This window comes from Pelecanus crispus, chromosome 1 (assembly GCF_030463565.1).
Source record: "Pelecanus crispus isolate bPelCri1 chromosome 1, bPelCri1.pri, whole genome shotgun sequence".
NCBI lineage: Eukaryota > Metazoa > Chordata > Aves > Pelecaniformes > Pelecanidae > Pelecanus > Pelecanus crispus.
The window spans coordinates 57,985,287-58,013,147 of NC_134643.1; the positions used below are offsets into that span (position 1 = coordinate 57,985,287).

Genomic DNA, 27,861 nt, shown 5'->3' on the forward strand with positions numbered 1-27,861 from the left:
CTGCTTATTTGTAACACCACCACAATCACTAAGAACACACACAAACACATTTACGTTCTGCCCATTTGGTTGCCTGCTTTGCTATGCTGGATACCTCCAAGTGTTACTGTTAAGTGTGGTCTCTAGGAGATTAAGTTATTTAATGTTTACCCTTCCCAAGATTTTGGCAAAATATCGTAACATTCAATCATACTGAATAACTTGGTAGGTGAGGGACCACACATGAAAGCTGGCAAATGTCCTTTGTATTCAAAGCACCAATTCCTCAGTAAACGCTCACAGCACTGTTATCAAGATGATCAGTACAACCTTTTCAAGTTTCTCTTGTATCATTCTGTATCAACATATAATCCTCAAGTCACTAGTCTTCATTTACCAGGGTCTGCTCCTCCTGGTTCCTACATATACTTTTTTTACTTGAACATTAAACAGCAGCAACACTGAGGCAAAAAGACACTGAAGAAACCTTATTCTGTAACTACTGATATTTTGCAGTATTATTGGGGATGTATCAACACAATGGCTGGATAAAGACAACAGAAATACACCAGTTTATCTGCACCTAATTTAAACTGACAGACTCAAACTGGTAAAAAAGCCTGATTTAAAAAGACCCTGGATAAGCCAAAATTTAACTGAAATCAGTGCTGGCTGTTCTCAGCAGAAACCTAAAGAATCCAACACAGAGTAACATCTGATCTTTTGTAGGATCTGTTGTTACTGAAGCAACTGAAAAACAGAGAAAGAAAGTAAAGCCTTCTGCTCTCAATTTCACATAATCATTGAACTTGGAAGGAACAGCCTCTGGAGATCTAGTCCATAGTTCCCACCCGTGTTCCCCACCCGCCCCCAGGAGTCTCCGAAGCTCAAAGCAAAGTCATCGAAACAGATTGCACAGGGCCATGTCCAACTCGCTTTTGAGCATCTCCAAAGACGGAGGCACCACAATCTCCCTGGGAAACCTGTTCCAGTGGTTGCCCAGTCACACACATGCACAAAAAAGTCTTTTTATGATTCAGTGGAATTTCCTGTATTTCAATCCGTGCACAATGCCTTGTGCCTTGTCAACGGGCACCACTGAGAAGAGCCTGCCTCCATCTCCTTTATTCCCTCCCACAAGGTATTTATATACATTGATTGATAAGACACCCCCCCCCCCAAGCCTTCTCTTCTCCAGGCTGAACAGTCCAAGCTCTCTCAGCCTCTCCTCAAACAACAGATGCTCCAGTCCCTTAATCATCTTATGGGCCTTTTGCTGGACCCACTCCAGGATGGTTACATCTGTCTTGTACTGGGAAGTCCAGAACTAGACAGAAAGGATTTTACTAGTAAAAAGCATGGATAAAGCTACAAGACACTCAAGTTCGTATGTCAAGTTAAATCCTAGAACAATCTGCTAGATTATCAGTGAAATAGAGAATTTCTAATACACAAGTGTTCAAACCTATTTTCTGAGCAAAACCAATTTTCAGTGACTTATCAATTCTCCATGGCTCAGACATGAACTGATACACTTCAGCAAAAGCGCTATTAGCTACAGAAAATGTAAAACCTAAGTGATACTTAGCAAAAAATAAAGGGAACCTTCAGTTGTAAATATTTCATATAAGCTTCCTTAAGGACTTACAAAAAAAAAGTATCTTCTTACTCTACAAAATATTTATTCAATTTTACTGCAAGAATTGCAAAAGCTTGCAGCATTTCTGTCCCCAAATACCTCAAAACAGAAGGAGCTGCACAGATCAAGAGAGCCCATATTCAATAACTTAAGTTTAATACTTGATATCAAAAAACTTCTTTTATTTCACATGACACACTAAGGAGAAGAAATATCTAAGTTAAACACTTAAGTTACAGAAAAATGATGCAAAATAGTCTTTAATGAAATACCATTGTAAACAATCAAGTTTTTAAGCTCAAACACAAACAATTTAACATCTTACCACCCCCAATACTATTTATGTTTCAGCTGGATAAAAGAATTCAAATGTCAATACCTACCTTCTGAGCAGATTCCTTCTTTTTCTTATCCTCTTTCTTCCTTTTCTTGTCTTCCATTAACTGTTCTTCCCTTTCTTGCTCCTTCTCTCTGCCAAAACATGAAAAATGCTATAAGCACAATCAAGTTGTATAAGAAGAGCCACAGGTACTGTATCCCTCTTCCCCCCAAGGAAGGAAGTCAAGATCTAGATTCCTCTTATCATCATACTTCATTTGCATTTGAGGGGTTCAGTCTAACTGAGGCAAGAAAAGAGCCTTCTAGCTCAGCGTGGACATAATCACACCACTTGCTGCAAAAAGGAAAATTCCTTTATTTGGATCAGGCCTCTTATGACAATACCCTATATAAATTAACTGCATGCCTGATATTAGAAAATATCTTCAAGACATTTTGGCCAAAGTACCCTTTTAATTGGGTTGTGCTATTATTTAATGAACAGTCTCATGAATCTTTTCATATGGTAAAAAAAAAGGGAAGTTGTAATTTAATATAAGATGGTTTGGTCTGATACGACATTTATCTTCACAAGGGGAAGAGATTATTCTATTGCCTGTAGCTATGTCACTTGTAAGAGACTAGAAGTGTCATATCAAATCAAAACCACCATTTATTATACAAATCACTAATTTAATTTCTAGCCTATTGTACCCACCCACAGATTTTTTTTGTGATGAAACCTGCAATGTAAGTTACTTTCCACAAGAACGTTCTTTCAAAAAAAGGAAGAAAAATATGTGCAGCTGCTATTGTTGTCAAGCTATCATCTTGTTGCTATGTTTCCTATCAAATACGAAAGTACCAGAAAATGGTTAATTTACTGCATATATGCTATTGGCTGAGCTGTTTCTATGGTGAATCACATTTTTGTTAACCAATTCTCTTCACCTCCTTAGAAGTAAATTTAAGACCAAGTTTTCAGCTCACTTTAGGTAATTTCTTTTTATAGGGAAAAATTATGACAAAGACAATTAATGTAAAAAGATGATCTGACAGATGAGGGGTAAGATCAGAGACCAGAGATGTGTACTTTACAAATGGGAAACAACTAACAAGTGGAACCCGTGATCTTTCAGAACAAGATTTTATAAAAAACAGAACACCTTTACAAACAAAACTGGAGTTTATAATAGTAGTAAACTGTTTTGTATATTTATGCGGAAATCAAAGCTCTTTTTTGACCAGTTTGAAAAGCTTAGAGTTGAGTTGGTTTTGCTGTCACATCAGACTTTCCCTTCCATTGCACTTACATGGTATAGGTAATATTTTTGTTTGCATTTTCACTAGATACTGCCAAGCCAGTGTACAAAGAGACATTTACATAACTAATCAATTCCTACAAAAATATTTTGAGATGTTATGTGTTAACAGCTTCCTGATTGAGGACTTCAAAGAGCTTTCTTCAAAAGCTCTTCTTTTTCAAAGAGAAAAGGTTCTGTGGACAGTAATAAAATGTCTTCCTGGTTTCCTAAAGTTAGGCTCTCCTTCTTCATGGATGGAGAAAACGGGTAAGGGCAAGATGAGTCCTTAGTAACAACATCCTGAAGTTATTGCCAAATGCAATTCATACATAATGGCAAGTTCAGTCTGCATTTAACAAAGTTTGAGGCAAGCATTCCACATCATACGGAACAGCATTTTATATACTCTGTCTGGTATTGCTTAAGCCAGGTCAGTTCTTGCTCTTTTCTGTTCTCTATAAAATGTCAAAGCACACTTCGCAGCCCTAAACTGTGGCAAGGGAAAGCCCTGAAGGTTTTTCAGTTTTACTAATGGCACAAGATGTGAAGCATTGGGAAAGTTAGTATACTTTGCATTGTCTGTCACAGGATTGAGATAAAATTTTCTGCTTTCTTTGAGACACAGATTATAAGCAATATGAAAAAGCTCTCCAGTGACACCCTCATCTTTCAAAGTTACTATAACCTCAAATTAGGTTTGCTACTTCTGCACTGTCAAGTTACGTGTGCCTTTTGGGCTGTAGTGACAGTTACAAGTACACTACTTCCAAAAAACCTTCTTGCAGCAGGCAAAAGTTTAAGAGCTGTCTTAAAAGAGCTGCTGAAAAAGGGCAGAATCAAAATACAAAATGACTTCCAGTAACTGCCTGGCACACAGACAACCTTCTACTTACAAGCACCTTCCTTAGTTTTGCAAGCAGAAGAGCAGGGAATGGAAAAGAATGAGAAAAAGGTCATATTCACAACCAAAGCTAAAGCTATTGCTTACAAGGACATGTAGCACTAATAATAAAAGGAGCCAAGGACAGAAGATCATAGTCTGAAAGTAAACGCCTAGTTATGGTCATCTGTCTTTGTGCTAAGTTCAGGACAGGGAGATTGCTACTGCTGCTGCGTTGTTTTCAGACATATACGGACAAACATCTGTGGTACTAAGGCTGCAGAGAAGCCCTTTGTTTTGCATGATGACCTCCCCTTCTTCTGCTCTTTTAGTAGAGACGTGCATTTAATATTCCATTGGACGCATCATTAACAACTACAATACAGCAATAATCAATACTTCGTAATTTAGGCTTCAATTCATGCAAGCACATGTCTAAGTTCTCTGAGGTAGAAGGGATCTATCTGAACACTTGGGCTGCATCACATGTAGGAGACCATAAAGTTCCTGACAAAATGTAACTGAAACCTCATAAACATGTAGGAAGTATGAAGTTATACTCTCCAAGTGACAGAGCAAGAATTGATGCTACAGACATACTAACAATGTACCACTATGTTGAAAGTTCACTGAACTAGGGGTGGGGGAAATAGCTTATTGCCATTTTGGGTATCACACTTGCCATCTTCCCACTTCCACTCTTTAATGCATTTCACTAATAGTTGAAGTTTTATGATCAATGATTTCCCTTTTCAGTTGTATGCAAGAAGCTTGTTAAACACAAACTTAACTTGCAGTGTTAAAGTGTTCCGATAAGTTTATATTAAACAAAGCTTTCAAGTACCTCATCGATTCATTCAGAAGACAATGCTGCCTATTAACCTTCTCTCATTAGCGAAGAGAGAATTATTCCTGGCCTGGTCAGGGAAACTGGGGGGGTCCATCATGTACCTTCCAGCAACCAGCTGCTTACATTAGCAAGATCAACTTGAAAATCCATCAACTCCAAACGAGTGAACTTAAGAGTAATACAATGGGGTGTGGTTCTGGTTTTTGTTACCAGCACATAGTAATGGGAACACGGACACACCACAACCCTGAAGAGGAAGTCTGCTAAATAGCAATCAGCAGCCATCGTTTCACTCTAGCTTTCTTCAAGAAAGCATGCGTCCATCTTAAAAAAAAAAAAACAAACCTAATCGCACTTTAATATTTCCCACAAAAATCTTAGAATCACCATTATTGAAAAGTATTTTAAAGGTGTATCACTGACTTTAATTCAGAGTATTTAAAGTAAGGCATATTAACAGCTTACAAATTAAGAGAAACTATAGGTTGTAAGCAAAAATTTTATTTATTACAAAAACCCAACCCAACCCAGTAGCTATAATGCAGTACACTCAATACCTTATCTGAATTCTTACAACAACCTCTTCTGGCTAAGACAAAAGCAATCATTTCAGAGAAAAGAAGGTTTTTCAGACAGTTAACTAGAGAAGTAACAGAAAATACTTGTTAAGTCCAAGTTATTAAAACAGATAGCCATTTCAGGTAAAAAAGAAAAAAATAAGTATTCGAGAAGTGTGCCCTCCCCCAAAACAATTTACCAGTTTTGGAAAAATATTAATTTCCTGCAAAATCCTAGTATTCATTTTTCCAGAAAACTCTATTTTAAAAGACTTATTATTGCAACGTATGGGCTTGAGGCATGGGTAGAGGACAGAAGTTATCTTCAAAGTTCTTGCTATGACAAACTGAATGATGAGATGAGATGGCGTACTATGTATTACACACTATCTGCTGGCAACACACTCTGATAGGTGGAGATAAAGAGCCATACAGAGTATTAGTCTACACAAAAACCCCACAACCCTGTAAAGTCACCCACAAACTAAAATTGCATATAAAATCTAAGTAAAATGTAAGAAATGAAGATTCCTAGAAACTGAGGAGTGGCACTTTAGTGTACCCAACTCCTGGTGTTTGGAAGTTCCTCATATGTAAAGATGTGGACTAGATACCAGTACTGTGAGTCATCTTCCTTCCTCTTCACCCCATGCTTTACTTTCTTTCAGTACAGTTAACTTGGTTTAGCTACACTATAACACAACACAGGAGTGACAGTAAAATTGTATAGGCACATCCTGTTCTCTGCATTGTAATAAGCATAGGATGATTTACAAATCTGCTTCCAAATTGTGAGTCAACTTCTGCATCTTCTTCCAGAATACAGGGCATTCCAAAACTACGCTTGTAGGATCAGCAGCACTTTAACAGAACAAGCTTTTATCTATATAGCTACAAGGTCACATTAACAACTGGTAAATTTTCCCTAAAGGCTTTAGCCATAACTAGCCAGAGCAAGGCCATCACCTTATGTGAGATAATGATTTGCATGCATAGACCAGTCTCACTTAGAGGCAACACTCTTTCCTACAGACAGGCCTCTAGCGATCCAAAATATCACACCACAAACATAAGTCTAGTCATTTAGAAATAGATGGAAAGACCCAAAATCTGAGGGACAAAACCAGAAATTTAATCTACAGTAAGGTATCCAACTTTGGTCAAGATTTGAAGCAAGAAGAATTTCTGGTGAACTCTTAACTACAAGCATCTAGCTTCTCAGCATTTCTGAAAGTTTCCTCAGTATTTTGATAAATTATACAGCCTGGATACCAGCAGAATTAGGCATCACACATTGGTGCCTCAGATGTGTTGCAAAACACGTTTATAACAAGCTCAAGGCCAGGTACGCTTCCAAAGCAAAAGCTCCTCTCAATCTATACAGGGACGAAATCCCTTAGAGAAAAGTAAGCTGCCTTCAACAGTGCTATTTCATGAACAGCTTGCTGCTGCCACTGGAGAAGTAGGTTTCATTTTCTTTCACTTTATTTCTCTTCATCAAGCTCTGTCCCTGACCTTCCCTTGCTTCTCTGGGACTCAGCTGATTGTATGGCAAGCAAATTCAACTCACGAAAACTCACCAGAACCATTCCCCCTGTTTTGTAAACAGAATCACCTTAGAGTATTATCAGATGAACACCAAAAGTGGCATACACGAGCAGCAAGGAATCTTCTCCTTTCAAAGGAACATGTTAAATTGGTTGCGATTGAATGAAAACTACACCTTATTGTATCACAACACCTCTCCACACAACACCCAGTAAAAACTCTATAAATTGTACCATAGAAAGATCTACTAGTAAAAGTGAGAGCACTTCCTTTTGAAACAGACTCTTACAAGGAGAATGCTTCCTCTGGACTGTATTTAGTCCTTTATCCCATACTCTGCATACGTGACCAAAGCATTGTCACCTGCATCTGTGCAATTCTCCCAACTGTAGTAGGGGCTTTATCGGTACAATCTTCCAGCATAAGAGTATTTGTATATAATGACATTTAAAAGCATAAGCTGATTAGAACTAAGGGTCATGAGCAATGAAAAAAGCATACTACAAACTCCCAATTGAGTTCTTGCACCTTGAGGTGCAAGCCCTTTTTACTGCAGAAAAAAATACTGGCAGTCTACTGCTTCAAATGCTCAAGGTGGATGAAAGCTTTTTATCACATCAGGAAGCTGGATGTCAGAGACTAAAAGTGAAGCAAAATTAAATGCACGGCTACTGGAGTATAGAAATCTTTACAGTTTTACTTCTACTTTCATTCTACATATCCCACTTAACAGACATGCTCCATTATTGCAACAGCATGAGAAGAGTATGGCATGTCCAAGCATGCAAGTGTGCTCCAGCACATTAAACAGAACATTAAACAGAAGCAAGATGGAACACAGCATGGGAGAAATCCCAGGGTTGACAGATTCTAAATTCCTAAAGGTAAAACTACTTCCACTAGACTAAGCCATGTAAAGAGTTACAGTCTTGTTGATCAAAAGATTCAAAATGGGATTAATTCATTTTATAAAAAAGTGTTAAAATTCACAACATCGCAGCCATCTTTCCTGATAAGCAATGCTTGCATGCATAAACTAGACAGACGTAAGCCATAGAAAAGCTGGTTAAATAGGAGATAGCCATTTAAGAAAGTCAGTCTTTAGGATGACCTGACAAAAATGGAATATGAAATTATTTCAGGCCAAATGAATTCTCATGTTTATAAGGAAAAAACCTGATCCTTCAGAATAGCACCCCTGAAGGTCCAGAGCATAAAAATTTCAAGGAGGGGGAAAAAAAATGACTTTACTTGAAATAAGACTTAAGTTTACAGCATCACTGAACAACTGCAATACCAAAGTAAGGGATAAACTATGCAGTTTGAAATCGACCAGTTAAAAAAAAAAAAAGGACGATTGTCCCACACTTTTTGAATGAACATGAAATCAAGATATCAAAACTCAGCCCTTCAGTAGAGTATGAAATTAAAGTTTTCGTATTTCTAACACACATAAGGCAATAACAAAAGTGTTTCACACACCCCCACCCCCCAGCAAGCTGTGGATTTTATACACACACAATATACACTTTGTCATGTATTAAATGAAAAGACTTTAGAAAGTATGTTTTTAGAAGTGCTCTGTAAAGCAGTGTTTTCAAAAGGCAAAAGATTATTGCTCGTCAAGGAGTTACAGTAAGCTGCTTGCTTCTTCTCTTTGGCTGAAAACCAAAACAACGTCACAGCAAGAAGTTTGCTTACTTTAAATAGCGTATCTGGAACAACTGATATGCCTTTATCACAGCAAAACATCAGTAATTTGAAGCTGCTGTAGAAAATAAGCAACTTTAAAACATCGGCATACTGACTTCACTAAAAATATGCTTTTCTAAAGCAAGACTCCTTGTAGACTGCTAGTAGGCTTGTTAATAGAGTAAGATTAATTCTTTGTGGAGTATTTTTTTTATATATGTATGCGCATGCACAATGATTTACATAATAGGAAGAAAACAACTCTGACCATAAAGGGCTGTTTACTTTAAAGAACTGGTCAGTATAAGCCCTGCAAAATAACAACAAGTACTCATAAATAAGGAGGTTGTTCTCAACACTTCAGCAACTGGGTTATGGCGGGTTGTGGTGTGGGTGTGTGAATTTCAGTTTAAAGAGTCTGCTGTTAATAACAAAACCTTGTAATGTATTAAAAAAAAAAGAACAGAAATGTTTTTAATATTCCGTATTTCTTCCTTGCACTCCTTTTATAGAATTACTCTTTCCAGCTGTATCACTTATATACATTAGCAGAATGACTTCCAGGTACGATCTGAAGTTTCCAAATGTTAGCCACAGTTGATAAAAAGGGAAGTTTTAAGGAAATAGGGAGCTATAGTCAAAGTTCCAGAATGTAAGAACTGAGCGAGTTTTCTTCCCTATTTCAGTCTTCAAATGCTTCAGAGCTCTTAAAGATCAGTAATTATTATTTCACAGCATGTGCACTCATGCACACCAAAGATGCAGATAAAGTGTGTTTAGAGAATTGTGATATGTGGTAAAAATAGCCCAAGAATGGCAAAACACTCAGAAATCTGCCTTAATTAATATGTCCAGTAATTTAACGTATCAGAACATTTATTCAGCAAGACACAGTTCTATTCAGGACTTCAAGGTTTTATGTAATTATCAAATAACTTGTTTTCCTCTAAAAACTATTCAGACCTGTAGAAAGCTCCATTATCTACAACTGTTTACCAAGAAAAAGTTGGTTCTGAAAGTCACAAAAAATACGTAGATAAGTGAATGCATAACAAACAATATGGGATAGTAAATGGATAACAGCTACCACAATAAAAATATCAATAAAGAGCCTGTCTCTGCTACAGGATTAGAGAGAAACAAGTCAGTTTTTTGACAAGGAAAGAGCTGGCAATCCTTAAGAAGTACAGTTGAGATCTCTGTTCCACTACAAATGATCTATCCTGGTAACATGTACTCTTTCAAACCCTAATTCTCACTAAAGCCATAATTTCAGCAGACAAGAAGACAGGGTACCTGGCAAAGTATTTCCCTCTATCTTCCATTAAGTGACTGCCTTTCACTTCTGCAATTATGGGCGGGTATGCGCGTGTGTGGGGTGGATATCAAAGCTCCAGACAGATGACCACTCTGAGGGAGCTGCTGCTGAACTTTCCTTTGCATGTGAGACACCTTTTTTCACTACACCATCCAAAAAGAACATTTTACCTACCTCACTGTGCATATAGAAATACTTCAAGAGTCCTACTTTGCCATACAACACAGGGTTTGAAGTGAATGCAGGCTATCTGCAGAAAGTGCCAGATGTCAGTTAAAGGATTGCTTATTAGTCTCCAAGTGTGCAATACACAAATACATATTTGCCAGTATTGCTTTGTATTAAAAGGTGAAGAGATGTAAACTCTACCAGTTTTATAATCTCAAATGGCTTGCATGTCAGGAGAAAAAATCCTTTCATTTGAAAACTCACAGAAGAAAAGTTACACAGAACCTTTTCCCTAAACAGTCCTTTCCAGTTTGTTTTTTTTAAATTCTTCTTTATTTTTTAAACCAATTCATCTTTTGAAACTAAGTGACACTTTCTGCACTTAGGTACAGGATACTCGTCCTGGTTGCACCATCAGAATCACAAATAATTCTGATTAAAGGGACCTCTGGATGTCATCTGGAGTCTGGTCTAACCCCACACTCAAAGCAGAGCCATATTCAAGCAGGCTGCTCGGGACACATTCCAAGTCTCTTGAAGGAGAGACGCTACCACCAGCGTGGAAAGCTTATTCCATTGCATTTGTCTCTTGTTTTATCACTGTGCACCACCTCCAGGAAGAGTATGGCTCTTTATACCCTCTCATTAGGCAGCTGAAGACAGCAGTAACATCACCCCCTTAGCCTTCTATTTCTAAGGCTGAACAAATCCCGTTCTCTCAGCCTCTCCTTGTGCAAGATGTGCTCCAGAACACTAATCATCTTAGTGGCCATTAAATATGTCAGTCAGTCTTGCATAAGAGCCAAAACTGAACACAGTATGACAAAGGTGGACTTTTAAAAGTGTTAAATAGAGAAGAATCACTTTTCTTGACCCACTGGCTATAGCCTTGCTAGCACAGCCCAGCACATAGATGGTTTCTTAACAGCAAGGACAACCTGCTGACTTGCATTCTACTTTCTTTGTCAGGACCTTCAGGTGTTTATTCTACAGAGCTACTTTCTAGTCAGTGGATGCCTACCCTATGCAATAGCACAGGATTATTTTGCCCCAGGTGTAGTATTTTCCATTTACAATTGTTGAATTTCAAGAGGTTTTCATCAGACCATTTTCTCCAGCCTGCTGAGTCCCCCCTGAACAGCAATCTTAACCTCCAGAAGTGTCAACCACTCAGCCCAGTTTAGAATCATCTGCAAACGTGCTGAGGGTACATTCCACCCCATTAATACAGATATTGAACATTATCACCCCCAGCATTGACTCCCACGGGGCACCACACTGCCCAGTTGGCAGTGGACTTTGCGTTGCTAACCATAACCAACTCTGTACCACTGGCTCTGGCAATCCAGCTCTGGAATTCTTTTTCCAAAAATGTATTACCTTAGAGTAGAATGAACAAGTACTTCTGTACTTAGTGGTCCAGCGAACAGGGAACTAATTACAGATATGTCTTCTGCAGAAGAACTACAACAGAAACCCCTAAATGAGCTACCTTCCACTTCAGGTGTCTGTATCAGTACACCACTGCATTTTGCAGCCCAGATTGACTCCACAAGTCAAGCTCAAAGCTCTGCTGGCAGCTTTACCAATGCCTCATTGGAGCTTTGAACTGGTTGTGACGCAAGTGAAGTTCATGAGCATTACTGCCACCTTAACGTATTCTTGTAGGTATGTATGAGAAGTGCTATAAAAAACCCTGTTTTACTGTTAATCTTCTGACTGCAGTTAAAAAGCAAATGCTAACTCCTGACTACAGTGTAAACTTAATTTTAACAAAAGCAGCTCTGTATCTTCTTAGATTACGAACTTCTGTCTTAGATGCCCCAAATAGAACTACTTTTTAACACTAAAAAAAAGTCCCAAGAAACTAATCTGTTTGCTATGGTAACTATGCCACAGTATGCACAACAATTATGACACTTGTTTTAATGTCAGAATGTGACATTTCAGAAAGAATACTGAAAATGTGTAATATAGTTTAATTAAAGGAAACGTTTTCTGCCAGAGTATCATTTGTGGCACCAGCACAGGCCATGTAGATAGTAAGAAACTGGATCATACAGAATCTTTGACAACGTGTTACATTTAAAACAAAAGTTAACATTTCTTGGATTATGACTGACATTTTTATATTTGTTTCTCAGTCATAAAAAAAAGCCAGCCTGGTAAAGATCCAAACTGTCTGGAGATACAGGACAGAATTTTAGGGGAAGCTGGAAATAAAGAAAACATTAGATAATACCACATTACAGTGTTATTGCTGTAGTTGAACACACTTTAAAATATTGGTGTTTTTTTAACTTTCATGGTATGGCACTTCAAGATGGATCAAGAAAAAATATTGAAATATACATATGATGGAAGCAATTTCCATTTAGTGACAGTTATATTACGGCGGGGGGAACCAATCCCAGACAGAAACATGCTGCTTAAAAGCAGCTTCTACTGAATGATGAGGTGCTTGGAATTCTACATGCCTGGGGATATTACACGGATACCCTCACAGCATCAGAATGGTATAATTTATACTTCATTTTATAAGCAATCTGATTGTTTACTTTTATTCAGTTTCCAAAGAAACACACTAAATTCACTTGCTATAAAAACCAAAACACTTTATGCAAGTTAATTAATAGCCTGACAAGCACATTACATACCTCCAGATCTGTATAATACTGTAAAATTTTCCATATACAGTGCTTCAGGGCACTGTAGTAATGAAAATAACATTTATCAAACTGTAAGTCATTATTTTAATTATACTAAATCAAAATACTAAAGCAAGAATGTATTTAATTTTATCAGTGGGAAGTTAAGAACAAGGTTTTCCACACAAAGTTATTATTCATCTGTTGTAGGCCAGGCTGGAAGAACCAGCAAGTTAAGGTTGCTTGAACTTCTAATACATTAAAAAAACAACTCTTACAGCTTGCTCAGATTTTCTTGGCAAAGGTATTTAAGGTTTGTATTTTCTACTCCAGTTATTGCCTGAGGCAGTATTTATTTTTAACAGGTAAGAAAATTCACTCAACTACTTCCTGCAAATATTCAGTTACAAAGTTTCAGTACCGTCATGATCCATATCAGGAAGACTAAATTAAAGGCAGAAGGAAAAGTACCATATTTTGCAGGTCTGGGAAACGCTGTAGAAATCGTGCCAAATTACCATCTCTTCAAACAAATCTATCTGCTTATGTTCAGTGTATTCAGCTGGAGTTGGGCAGGTAAATCCTTCATATTCCATTACTACTAAGCATGCTCCATAAATTTAGCCTTATAACTAGGGCTACATGAAGAATTCCACCACCCCCCCCCCCCCAAAATTGCTGTTCTTGAAGACTACAAACCATTGTTTATCCTCAATAGAGACAAACACTATTCCTCTTCATCCTTACGCCAGCTGAGCTGAGAGCTGAAGCAGGACTAAAGGCAAGTAAAAAGCCCCCAGGAACAAGCTGTACAACCAGACTGCAATAAAGCAGGACAAAGATCCAGGTGCCTTCAATTTGAATCCACCATAATGCACAGGCACAAACCAGCACTTACATTCAGCTATGCCTCACACTTCACTGGGCAAGTTGCTTCCTTCCTAAAGTTCTTTAAATAACAGTTTTGAAGCCCCTTGTTTTAAACTATATTTATGTGGTTTGTGCAATGAGTAAAATGCAGATGTAGCATCAGAAACAAAAAGCTGAAACCCTGTATTCGCATGCATGAAGCATTGCAAGTAACTTCATTTAATGCTATTGCACCTTATATAATTAGACAAATGGTTAGCTAGCTAAATCTTAAACAGATGTATAATTTTCAAAAGTTCATCGGTATCTTGTAGTTTTAATGACAGTGTATAATCATAACCTTCCTCTGTCAGATGATGTGTCAGATGATGGAAAACCCACACAAGAGACTGATATGTATATTGTTATGTAATAGCCAAATACTAGATGGTCTAAGAGCTTGTTATCAATCTTGGCAATCACAAAGCTCAAATATAGACAGTACTCAGTCTGAAGTAAGAACTTGTTTACCAGCTTAATACCATGGATTAGTGAGCAAGTTCTTAGAATGCAATAAAGATTATATATACTCACTTCACAGTGAAGTTGCAGTTAAGCACAGTGTATATTGAACTGGAATGAGACAGAGATCTGTAATAGGCAAAATTCAGTCTCGTCTATGACTAGATAACACATGTCAAGTTCTCAGGCTGACTCTAAAACGCAACTGTTATATCCACTACCTTCTCATCCTCTGCTACTTTTAATGATATATTTCCTTAAGAAATACCAGCTATGTTTAGCAGCTCAGCGAAGTTGTACACTTTTTTTTTTATTTAGAATTGACTTAGGGGAGGGAAGGATGACATTTAATAACACATGCTGCACAACACAGAGCTTTCCCAGGATATGTTACAAAACAAGAGACTGCATGACCTGCTCAAGGTTACAGAATGACTCCATTGCTCACTCTGAATTAAAAACTAGTATCCTCCTGACTCCTCCTGCATTTTCACTAATAAAATAATACCACTACAGAACACTTGCACAGCTCCTTTCATCACAGGATGTCAAAGGTCTTTATAAATATTAATTAAGCATTGCAACAACACTAAGAGGTATGTAAAACTTAATTCTGCACATGAGTAAACCCAAGCAAAGAATAAATAACCTATGTTCAAAGTCACAGGACAAGTCAGCAGTATGCAGAATAAATGGCTCTTGCCATTAAAGAGCACTCCATTAGAAACAAGGACATAATTAATACTCCAAATGTGATGTGAACAGCCCTTGATCGCCAATACATTACTATAAAGCCTCAGTCATGCTCAATCCTGCAAAGTTCACACTATATTTCAGGCAGCATTCTCATGAAGACACTAAATTTGGCTTCCACCAAACACAGAAAACAGTTCTCATGAGATTTTTAGTAAAATTCTGTTTTTCTTGTCTGGTAACTTTCCTCAAATAAGACAGGTATGAGTGTGATATTCTTTGGTACTTTTACAAAATTAACAAGTAATATCAAGCTGAGACACAATTCAAATATGAATCCAGACCCCACCAATGAAAGTAAGGTGGTACTTAACATTCAATTGTGTACTCCAGTAATTAAGGAAATGAAACACCAATTTCTTTTAAGAACTCAACATCCATTCTCAAAAAAAAATAACCTTTATGAGTCCAAATTAATGTTTTCAGCAAATTATATGTAGTCATCATTTAATCAAGTACTTCAGTGATCTTACAACTTAATATAACATGTCCACACCTGACCTGCTACAAACATCACTCCTTTACAATTATTTACTCTTTCCAATGACAATAACTACCATGAGACACCAATCTGTAACACTTATAGCTCTAGTATAAAAGCCAACACATATACTAAAACATACTGAAATTGATTTGCTTCTATGTGCTGCCACATTCGCAGACTTTAATGACAGGAGTGTGATTAATTTTTTTAATTGTTTTGAATTCCTGTTAACCTACCGAAAAGACCCCAAAGGTGACAAGCTCTAACTCCTGCAAAAATTCCCTTTTAAATTCAGTTGGGGAATCTGACATTAATATGACTGCAAAAAATACTTCTGCTTTGGAGAAAGGCCACTGTTTTCTACATAAGACAAAACAAACCAAGTTGCACTAAAAACATTTGCAGATACACTTCACAGTGAACCCGTGTTAGAAAAGGGGACTTTGTTGTTACAATGTTGACAAAGAAATTAAATGAAAAATTGTCTAATCCATATTTCATCCCAGCAGCTTTTTGGGGTTTTGGTAAGTTGTTTGGTTTTTTGTGGTTTTTTTTTTTTTTTTTTTTTTGAGGGGGTGGTGAGTTGGTTTGTTTGTTTGTTTTAAAAACAGCTCAAGCACAAGTTTTACTTCCCACCAAAATAACAAGATTCAGTGAAGGCTAACAAAGAGTTGGCCAAATGAAAAACAGGTTTTTGTTTTGTGTTTTAAATTACAAAGTATGTTTTTCTTCTGACTACAGAATGAATGCCTGGATCTAGGTGTTCTGGGGTTTTGTTTGTTTGGGTTTTTTTTACCCTTTCAAAAGGACATAATCTGGCAGGAGAAACTTACTCTCTGGACAATGAAGACGTGTATCGCTATTATAATTTTATCTCAAGTTCTCTTACAGCACAAAACCAGAGAACAATTCAGTATAACATTTGATATACAGCTTTCATCGCATGAAGCAATTTTTCTTCCCTCTTACATGGGACAACAGCTAGTTAACATAGTTTAATGTTATCATTCAAGCATTATGCATTCAACAGAGGACTGATGAGATTCAACAGCTAGGCTTCAATAAATGGTGTTCCAACCCCCACCCCCCGTAAATCTTTAGAAATCAACAGCCCAAAGGTTGCTGAGTTTTCCTGGGTGTCGTGGTTTAGCCCCAGCCAGCAACCAAGCACCATGCAGCCGCTCGCTCACTCCCCTTACCCCAATGGGATGGGGGAGAGAATCGGAGGAGGAAGAGTGAGAAACACTCCTGGCTTGAGATTAGAACAGTTTAATAATTGAAATAAAGTAAAATAGTAATGATAATAATAACGATAATAATAATATACAAAGCAAGTGATGCACAATGCAATTGCTCACCACTCGACGACCGATATCCAGACAGTCCCCAAGCAGCGATCGCTGCTCCCCGGCCACCCCCCCCCCCCCCCCCCCAGTTTATATACTGAGCATGACATCACATGGTATAGAATAGCCCATTGGTCAGTTTGGATCAACTCTTCCGGCTGTGCCCCCTCCCAGTTTCTTGTGCACCTGGCAGAGCATGGGAAGCTGAAAAGTCCTTGACTAGTGTAAGCAGTACTTAGCAACAACTAAAAACATCAGTGTGTTATCAACATTCTTCTACTAAATCCAAAACACAGCACTATGCCTGCTACTAGGAAGAAAATTAACTCTATCCCAGCTGAAACCAGGACACTAGGTTAAACTAATCACTCAACCTTCAACAAAAAGGACTTCAAAATCCTAATCAACTCATTGCCACTTAGAATTATGACCAAGTTCAAGATCAAATACTGCTGAGATGTGTCTGAATGTACTTGGAACTGAAGAGGGAGCAACCTCTTAGACTGCAGCCACAGAAGCTTTTTGAACACTGGTAGTAGTGCATGCTCTCCAGACAAACAGATCTACTACAGACATAACCATTAGGCAGGTAATTCTCCAAGTCCGGAAAAGCACAGATAGGTGATCATTTTTGTTACAATACGGTATTTCCAAGTTTATGCTTTGGTTCTAATGATCAGTCAAAAACATTTTTCCAGTGCACTTAGTTCTCTAATAGAGTTTTGTTATATACACAAAGCTGCTGATTCCTAGCTTTTATCTAGTATTATGCATAATGAATATCCCATGCAAAATGTGTAACTGTGTTGCAGCATATTCGCACACTTTTAAGAGACACTCTGTAAGCCATGGAGGACTGTGTGTGTGTGTGTACATATATATATATATATGAAGAAAGGAATGAGAACTATACTGTTACAGATCATGGTTGTATTTAAGGTCACCAAGATTTAACTACAATAAAGTCAGGACTTGCCACGCCAGTACTACAGAGATACAGTAAATACTGTATCACTAAACCACCCTATTTTATAAGGCTACTAATGCAATATTTGTTGCTTATAGGGTAATCACAGATGATGAAAAACTAAAATCTGGTGAAACAGCAGTGCTAAACTTTAAGCCAAGTGTTTCACAACAAAAAAAGCTTAAATACATTTACCACTTCAAGGGTATAATTAAAACACTGTCCTGTCACACATCAACTTTGGCATGCATTGCAAGATATACTCTTTACAATATACAAACTAACAAACTTCCTCCCTCCCTACTTTTGTATGAAGATTTAAACACTGATAAAAAGTTACCTTGATAAATTAAATGAAATCAGCTGTCTCCTTTAAACAGCTTTTACAATCAGATGCACACCACCCTTCATATGATGGAGTGCTATTTATAAGATGTATACATGACACTGAAGTGAGCAATTTTGTTAACAGTCCATGCCTTGCACCTGCTGTTAAGGCAGACAGGCAAGGTTCAGGTCTCATTAAAGCCTCAATGAGAATAAGAGACTGCAGAACCTGCTCAAGAAACTAGTTAAATCACAAGTGCATTAAGCGCTCTCTACTGCATTGCTACAGACATTCTGAAGGCCAAAACATGAGACATATTTTATGACTCTAAATGAATAAATTAAAGGTGTGGGTTTTACTATGGAATTTGATACACTCTCAATCAATAAAGAAAAGTGAACTCTATTCTAGTGCAGTTTGCTCAAAATAAAGAGATATGCTAGACTTGATACCTACTTTTAAAGCAGCAAGACCTCAGGGGCACTGAAAAGCAACTGTATTTGAGGGAATCTTTGCATGTGTTAAGCACACAGATTCTTCGCAAAGCCTTGTATGGAAGCATTTTTTTTGCCAGATGCATGCTTCTCACCCTTCTTACTGCAACCAGCTGGCCATCTTTTTCATTAATCATTTTCCATTCAAAAGTGAGATTGATAAATTATTATTCAAAACATCACAATTCAATACTTCATGTCATAACTCATGTGACTAATGTGCTGAAATTACTCATTGGCACACAGAATGAAAACTAGAGAATTATAAAGAAACTGTGTATAGGAAACAGGAAAAATGAAAACACCACAGTACAAGTGCAAGACGTGACTTGTTTTGAACTACAAGAAACTCATAATCCTTCCTCACGAAGTTACTTAAGCAACCAAAAAATTCAAAGCCTCTCCAAACTTGTCTCCTCATATAATCACTTGAGTTTTGAGAACATAAAGAAGTGATCGTTTTGATTTGGCATTCCACAAAAATGATTACCTGAGATCTCAAAATAGGAGAAACAAACAAATATGCTCACCAAGGCATGAAGCATCTACAAACACCACTTGCACTCTTCATTACCTATAACATTAGTTTTGCCTATCTGCAACTGTGAATTCTTCATTCATATGGAATGCTGATCACTGTCCTGAATTAACAGTATCACAACCAACATTCTCTGGAATCTTGTGGTTTGCTATTTGCCCAAGATACTGCCAAAACCAGTGGGGGGAAGACACAGACAACCAACACATAACAGTAAGTAAAAGCTGCATTGCTATACACTTTCCTAAATTTCAAAGACTTAAAATTACTGTTGTGTTTTTGAAGAACAATTAATTGCAGAACACTTGATTTGACATTAGCTGTGCACTCTTCTTTCCTTGTGAAGAACAAATTCTTAAACAATAATTTTAAAGGCCAACATTAAATTTCTAAGCACATTATACCATAGGTCTACATTTTATGATATGACTGAATATGTATCAAGGAAAATTCCTTCTGTTTTAGGACTCTCCTAGGAAAACATGTACAATATACTTCAGAAAGCTAATAAAAATCAGTTTCCACATACAACAAAGAAAAAAACTCACCTGCTTTTTTCATGTCTACAAGCACAATGTATTGGAACATAATGCTTGTACAGCAGGGTAAAAGCACCTCACTATTTGAAAGTTTGCAGCATCTCAAACCCTTTAATTTCTTATTTCGCCTCATGTTTTTAATTACTTGCTTTCATTAACTGCTATGATAGCGAAAAACAAGAATTTCTAAGTAAACGTCTCAATACTTCTTTTTGTTTGCAGGGTGGGGTCTTTGGTGGGGTGCAGGGGTGGTGCTGTTTGGGTTTTAATATTTTTACTTGGTTTTTGGCAAGCTATGTTTGGAAAAATAGAGACAGCTGTCAGTTCTCCATTGGAAGCATTATCAGGAAGGATATTAGAAGTTCAGTCAAGAGCTTTGTATGGTCACAGAAAACTGTAACTGCCTAATGATAAATACATTTTTAAAGAGAGATCACTCTGAAGGTAAATTAGGTTGCACCATGGTTAACACTAGGAATACTACTGTTTATTCACAGGTTTTTTGCTAAAAGAAAGAACTAAAGCAGAAAGTTACTGGAATTGATGGAACAAAACCATCACAAATAGCAGCTACTGCATTACAGTAAAGTACTGTCACCCTAAATCTCATGCCTTCCTGATCTAAATGGGAAAACACAAGGCTTTGCTAAACACAGTAGTGCATCTTACCTGTAATCTGTGCAGATGACCCGAGACACCCATATAGTGGTAACTTGGAAAAATGTAGAAATGTCTCTTCTTCATTCCAAAAGGAACAGAAGAGTATGGAAAACAGCATTCTGCAGGCCATACAATTGCACCTGTTTAACAGCTTATTTAAAATTAACCAGCCATAACAGTTATGAGGTAGAAACAAAAGCAGCTCTAGGAAATAGTCCATTAATAGGCAGACATGATTGCCACCTCTCACGTTCAATAATCTGATAAGCTATCTTTGATTCATCCATTTTTATAGTCCTGATACTGTGCACCATTCCCTAGCTGCATTTTAAAAAAGTTAACTTCATTTCATGCCTTCTGGAAATAAAGCATAGATTAAACCACCTAGTCTAGACATGAAACTCTTACTAATTGCTAAGTAAACAATAATTTCCTTACTTCCTAGGCGAAGACATTACAAAGTTTAAGTGGAAAGTGTTCACTGCATCCTCAGGCATTTGCCTAAACTAAGGATAGTCTCCCACCAGGGAAAGAATTTCTTTTAACTATGCTGTTATTTCTGTGGAATTGGTGTCTGCCCAATCTCAGCAGTCACTCGTCTGAGAGCTTTTCCTATTTGTATTGAGTGCAGAAGACAAGATTTTTGAAATCTTGATTGAGGGTTATCGTTCCTTGTCTCTTTCCAGGAATGATAATTTACAGCTTAAGTGATGAATTTTACTTGCTGCTTATGTCATTCACAGATACAGTACCAGATCAATTTCTAAGTTCAATCCCATTTAAATATTTGTTTTTTAATACAGTGGCTTAAGATAAGTTAGAAATTTTAAAAAACAGTAAATAATCAGAGGACTGGATATACATCTTGAAAATGCTTGAAAAATCTGGTGTCCATTCACACTCAAAAAGCAAGAAGGAAATATTTTTAAATTAACTATATATTACTATCAAAGAAGAACTGTCTCTTGCAAACTAAGTCAGCTCTGTAATATCTATATTCCAGAAAGCTTTGATTCCTTCACAACATGAAAATTCACATCAGAAAGTTGCTTCAGCATACAAAAATTCTAAGATGACAGGAACTTGCACACCACATACAACATAACTATGGTTAATCTTCCAGACATGCACCACTCTTTCACTGCTATGGAAGAGTGACATAAGTTGTAAAGCAAGAGGTAATCCAGAAAAGAATCTAAAATGAGAAACCACTGAATTGCCATCTAGGAGATTACAGAAGAGCACCACCACAATGGTACACAGAAAATAAAAATGTAAACTCACAGGGGAAAACCAAGGTGGAAATTATACTAAGTGAAATTTACCATTTAACACATTTCTAAAGTTCCAAGACTAAGCTGGTTTGTCTTGTTAAATGCTAACCCAAGTAGTGTTTGCTACTTTTAGGTAATTTTTGCTTTGCTGCATTATGTAAGATTAACAACTAATTTTTAATGAAAACCACACATTTCTCATGTTCAGCAATGATGTCATAAGACACAAAGAAATGCATAAAACTTGAGACAACAGTTTTCAAAGATTAACGGACATTTTTTACTTCCAAGTGGTTAAAAATAGGCACTCTCTTTCAACATCAGTCCTAACAGAGAAATAGGTACATCAAAACCATTTAAAGCATTCAGCATATAGATTCACATAAGTTCTGCATGTTTCCAGCGACAAAAATAATATTTACCTCTGCTGACAGTAGATCTGAAGACTCCCCCATCTTTAATTAACAGCTACCTCTTCCTTCCTACCACTGACGAATTTCATAAAAAGTGTGGAACAGAGAAGTTTAATTTTTTAGACACTATGCAAAACCAGTGTATGATACATGACAGGAATGTAAGATATTCAGTGTTCCACAAAAAACTGCACTTCTATTCAGTTAAACCTCTCTAACCTCTTTAAGAAAGGTAGCTCTGCATAAAGACAGGTCAGCTCTTCACAGCTATATAAAGTTGAAGGTTAAAATGCATAAGCTGATGCGGGAGACGATTTCCTGCTGAAAGAAAAGCCCTTTAAACACTACAACCTGAAATCTAACTTGTCAGCTTATTGATGCCTCCATGCATACTGCTAGTGCAAAGCATGTATCTTTCTATGAAGCCACTGTATTGAAAAAAATGGTCAATGTTACCTAGCAAAAAGGTTAGCATGACCTTATAGTAAAAGTGATACAGAATTCAACCACTCACATAAGCATTTAAAATTCAAAACTTCAGGTGAAGGACCAGACCTTTAGCTTTAATCAAATCCATCTGCTATGCTGGAAGTGCCAGCTGGACTTATGGTAGTCAGTAAGTGTAATTTATACATGGCTGACTTAAATGGGGAACTGTACCAAGTAAGAGTCACCAACTGCTACTTATATTCTTTCTAAAGAGTATGAAAAAAAAAAAATACATTGGGGACCACTGGAAACAACATCCTTAAACTGGCCTTTGATAAGCTTGCTCTTAACTAACATGTTTTGAAGAGAGGAAGGAGAATTTTATTCTCCCACTGACACTATTTCTACCAACTTAAATTAGGGGGCAACACAGCTTAGAATGAAACATACTCAGCTGGGTCTCCCACTCACCATCCGAAGAATCTAGCCCATAACACTGTTTCAGGTGGTGACTGGGTAGCAACTGTACTCTAAACTCAGCCACTCATCACTACACGGTTACAGTATTTCTGTAAGATCTGCTGGGAAGAACTATACAAGTTAATTACAACATATTACCAGCTGTAATAGGTGAATAAAGCAGGAACTGCCACAACCATGTCAATCTCTGAAGTGGCCCAGGCTCATGCAACAAACCTGACAGACACCCTGTTTAAACGTCTTCTGAAGCCACAAAGGGAATTGGGACTTGTAAACTCTCAAATAGCTGAAACTGAAGAGGAAACTCAGAAAGCATTTTCCATCTGGCTCAGTTAGCAGGGTGCATAAAAAAGGAGAGCGAGTAAAAAAGTAGACCACTGTAAGGCTCAAACTAAATACTCTGATTTTTGTTAACTACCAAAAGTTTTACATGCAGCCTCAAAGTGCACACCACTCAGTAACAATTCTTTCCAAACAGTGAGATACAGTCACACTGCACATGCCAGGAGACACTGGAGCAATGTCATGGAGTGGAGGAGAAGACAGAAAGGAGGGCTCAAGTGCTTTAACCCCTCGGAAATGAAATATTTTATTGTTAAGCTTTCAATACTTGGATTTCTTTTTGGAACTATTTAACATTTTTGTTTTCAACAGACAAAATGAAAATTACCTCCTGGTAAAACACCAAGCTGGTGTGTGTTTGTTTTTTTTTACTTTGTTTTCTCTAGCTAGGTTCCATGTTAGTAATTTAGGAAAATATCCTTACTATACATTTGCATACAGCCTCAGTTAGTGAGAAATGGTACACAGATAAAGCAAATGTACCTGAGGAAAAAAATCCCAAACACTACTTTGCTGCTAGAGCTTGGATCTAATGACATTTTGTGTGGAAAAGAAAGTCCCTTTTACTGTGCAAATGGATTTGCTAATCCCTGCCAAGATTTTTAACAGTACAGAAAAATAACTCGTAATGGTGATGCTCATTCTATAATAATATTTTAGATCAAAACCTCCTCCCTAAAAGGAACTCAAATAACCAAAACTGTCCATATATTCAATAAAAGCTACTCAAAGCTAGGTTTTTAGTCCAAGAAGGAAGAAAATACCAGTCAGCAAACCTACAGCAGGTTTTCTCTTCTTTTATACCGTGCTGAAGGGTAACAATGTTTAAAGCCTCATTAAACAATCCACAAGTGTTAAATATAGAATGTGAGTTTCAGTTTAATAAACAGTTACTTCAGGAAGATTACCTCTGAACTAGGTTTTCAATTCTATTTTAAAACATCAAAGAAAATCATGTACTTTTCAGGGATTTTTTTTTTTTTTTAAATACAGTTAATATTTCTCAAGGTAGTTCGCAGAGCAGCTTTTAAGCCCCAGATTCCTCTGCCCTCAGCAAAAGCCCTTAGTCTGACCTCAAGACACTGCACTATGATTTGTTATGATTTATGACCCAGCTACATTAACCATACTCCTTGGTAAGTAGAAATCCACAACAACTGAATGCAAGTTTTAACACAGAACAGAACTTCTAGCATTTGAAATTTTGAGAAAGGTGAAAAACACAATTCCATCTTTTTACCCACATTATACTTTTAGTTAAATCAGCTCTGTTCCCATAAAGCCATAAAGGAAAAAGAAAGCATCATTCTATTCACAATTCAATACAGCTGTGTACAACTGGCTTCAGCCCCAGGCCACAAGCCAGGAACTTCTGAGTTCAAGTCTGGCTCTGGCACTGACTTTCTGTGTGGCCTTCAGAGAGACTCTGAATTTCTCTGCTGTTCCTCTTCAATCTGTACACTTACCTTACAGAATGGCACTTGCTTTGTTTGTGCAGGCTTTTCCCAAACAAAAAAAACTTGAATTGACTTTGCAAGCATTTTTTACTATGTCTTTAATGCCTAAGGCCCACTAAGAAGTCTCCACGTCAGCTGATACTGGTAGTTTTTTACCGCATTACCTGCCAACATGCACATACTACATACATGCATATACATACAGATATGATACACACCAATATAAAAAGACATAGTAAGTTGGAAAATAATAAATTATTTCAAAGTTCATTAAAAAACAGGATGAAAAAATTAAATCAAGTTATCTGCTATAATTAAACTTACAATGCAGAACAACCTACCACCTTGTTCTTATTAACCCACGGAGCCAGTGATGAAGGCTGTTTTTAACAGCTTAACATTAAATGCACAGGGTACACAATGCCTATGCTAAAATGAATAAAACAACTAATATTTTAGAATATGACTTTAACAATAGAAAAATGGCCTAGGAACACGAAGGAGAAGAAGGACTTAAGCTTAACCACCTTACCTAGCACTAACTGAAACATCATTTAAAGGTTAAGTTTTCTTCACAAAAAGATCAAGGGAAGTTACATAAACTTAAGCTGACCGTATACTTGCAAGTCTACTGTAGAAGAGTTTCACTTCACATCATCTAGACTGAAGCAGAATGTAATGGAGACTGACACCAGCTAACCTCATCTTTTCCTGAACTCCAATGATCCAATCACGCAAATACAGCTCATCACCTTTAAAACAGTATATGCTGCCTTTAAATCCACCCCGGGAAAAAAAAAAACACTGTCCCCAAAACTTTATCAAGACAGGATGACTTTGCAAAAAGTAACCTGTTCAGTTATTCACAGCCTAACCACAGAGAGCTAGCTGAAAGAACTAAGCAACTGTAGCTTTATGGTACGTTAAGCTGCCAATGTAAATCCTAGACTCTCAAAGTTTAGCTGCCACCTGCTTTTCCCTTTTTCATCTTTTTTTACCTAAAATCTGGTAAGAACACACTTCCTACAGTTTTCCTCTATAAGGACATAGAGTTTATTTGTAGAAAGTTGAAAATGTAAAGCAAAATTATCTCCCAATTAACAACACAGAGTAAATTAATTCAGAATAATGTGTTATTTTGTGATAAAAAGTCACTCAAGGACTTCAGAAACAGCTGTTCCAGAACAGCCACCATGCAAAGATGAGGTGGTTAAATGCAAATTCAGATAGCTTTGCACAAGGACGACTAAACTGGTTCAAACTGCTGAAAAATTACCTGCATGTAAGACTTACAATTCTCCCATCCCAGGTCAATTACTAAAACTTTCCACTGTAATTCAGTGGTTTTCAAAACATATTTGCTGATTAAACCCTAGAAAGTTAGAGAAATACCATCATGAAGAAGTACATCTAAAAAACTTATTAGGAAGATTAAATCTTTACCTAGATGAGATTTTGCTTTTAGTTTCCTACATCACACTACTATCAGTGTGTTTCCATCAGATGAAGCAGTCATGAATACCACAGCATGGCCAATATATTGGTTAGCAAGCGTTCCTGCCAGGGTAAATCTAGATCTGCTCTGAATAGGATTACAGGACACAGGTAAAGACAAAATAAAGCAAAAAATAACCCTAATGCCTTGTCCACTTACTCTTTCTCAGCATTTCTTGGTCTGGTTGAGATGTATCAAACAGATAATCTAAACATTACCTGCAGAGGAATGGAAAATTTATTTGGCTCTGTAACACAAGGCTATTTAATTTAAAATTCCCTGTAATATTGCTGTAACTGACTTCTGTAGCACCAGCTGGAGCTTTCTTTTACACTAGGTTAAAAAAAAAAAAAAAAAAAAAAAGCTTCCGGGGTTTTACTTCAGGTTAACCAAGTATTTTTACAGGCAATTTGAACCTAGGCAACATCTAGATTCCAACCAGTGCAAATAAACTTGCAATCACATCCACAAAGAAAAATAGAGCTAGATATAGAATGATATATGTATAACCTAAATAGGATATCCTCTATTTCCAAGTGCTGCATTTTTTAACCAGTTTTCTTTTTTTTTTTTAGTATTTACCATAGAAGCTCCCTTGAATAAAACAGTGGGGTAATAACACTAATAGTACCCAAGTAAAGCCTAACAGAATAGAAAAGGTTTATTTATATAGTCTTAACTAGAATATAGAACAGATTTTTAAAAAATCACACAGGGATCAAACTATCTAATGACTATTTTCTGTTTCACAGGACAAGCAGTTTTTGATGCACATAGGAGTAAAGCTAGGAAGGGATGTTAGCTAAGTTTTGTTTCCTTCTGCCCTCCCCTCGCCTGCATATAGAAGGTATCCATTTTTCATTTTTATTGTCCTCAAGCTTTCTCCAGTAAGAGGCAAAATAGCCTGGAAAAAACCCAGCAAGAGTTAACAGATTAGAATTTCCAAGCATTAAAATATCAAAATTCCCTTGTGTGTTGTGATCAAATCATCCTCCCTATGAACCATTCAGCAAAAGGCTGAGCACAAACATGCTGTATATTTAGCTGGTGAAATGACGTATCAGAATGTATCAGTCTCGCTTCAGTTGATGAAGTTCTCTGTAGTAGTCACCCTCTTGCCAAAGCAAGCTGTTTTGTAGACAAGTATATCTAGAGTATCAACACAGAATTAGAACCATGTGTTTTAAATCACACCCTGAATCTATCATAATTGCTTAACCGAAATTATATACAATTAAGAATATGAATGCTAATACAGAAGCTGCAACAAGAACACAGACAGTGTTACATTAGGACTCCAATATTAATTTGCAACGTCTTCCACTACAAACAGTAAAATTTAAACCGAGGAAAAAAGTGGAAGAAACATGGAAGACTTATTTTAAGGAAGGTTTAAGTGGCACAGGACACTGTGTCCTGGACAACTGGATGGCTCAGGCATAACCAAGTTCACAAATGTAGACTGAGCCATGATGACAACACATCTGTGTATATTTGCCACAGAGCACATGTAAAATAGGACAATTGAGCTCAACTCTAATTAATGGTTAAGTGGCATTAACAGAATATGTATTTAACCTTTCCTGTTTT

At 37.0% G+C, this 27,861-nt stretch overlaps 1 protein-coding gene across 8 annotated transcripts in view; it reads right to left on the reverse strand.

The window, feature by feature from the left end:
* Positions 1-27,861, reverse strand: part of TNRC6B (trinucleotide repeat containing adaptor 6B) — a 137,935-nt gene that overhangs the window by 45,583 nt on the left and 64,491 nt on the right. For all 8 annotated transcript variants that reach the window (XM_075704581.1, XM_075704563.1, XM_075704553.1 and 5 more), the window contains one exon: positions 2,002-2,089. In XM_075704581.1, the coding sequence (XP_075560696.1) occupies positions 2,002-2,089 (88 nt within the window). The remainder of the gene's footprint in view (positions 1-2,001; positions 2,090-27,861) is intronic.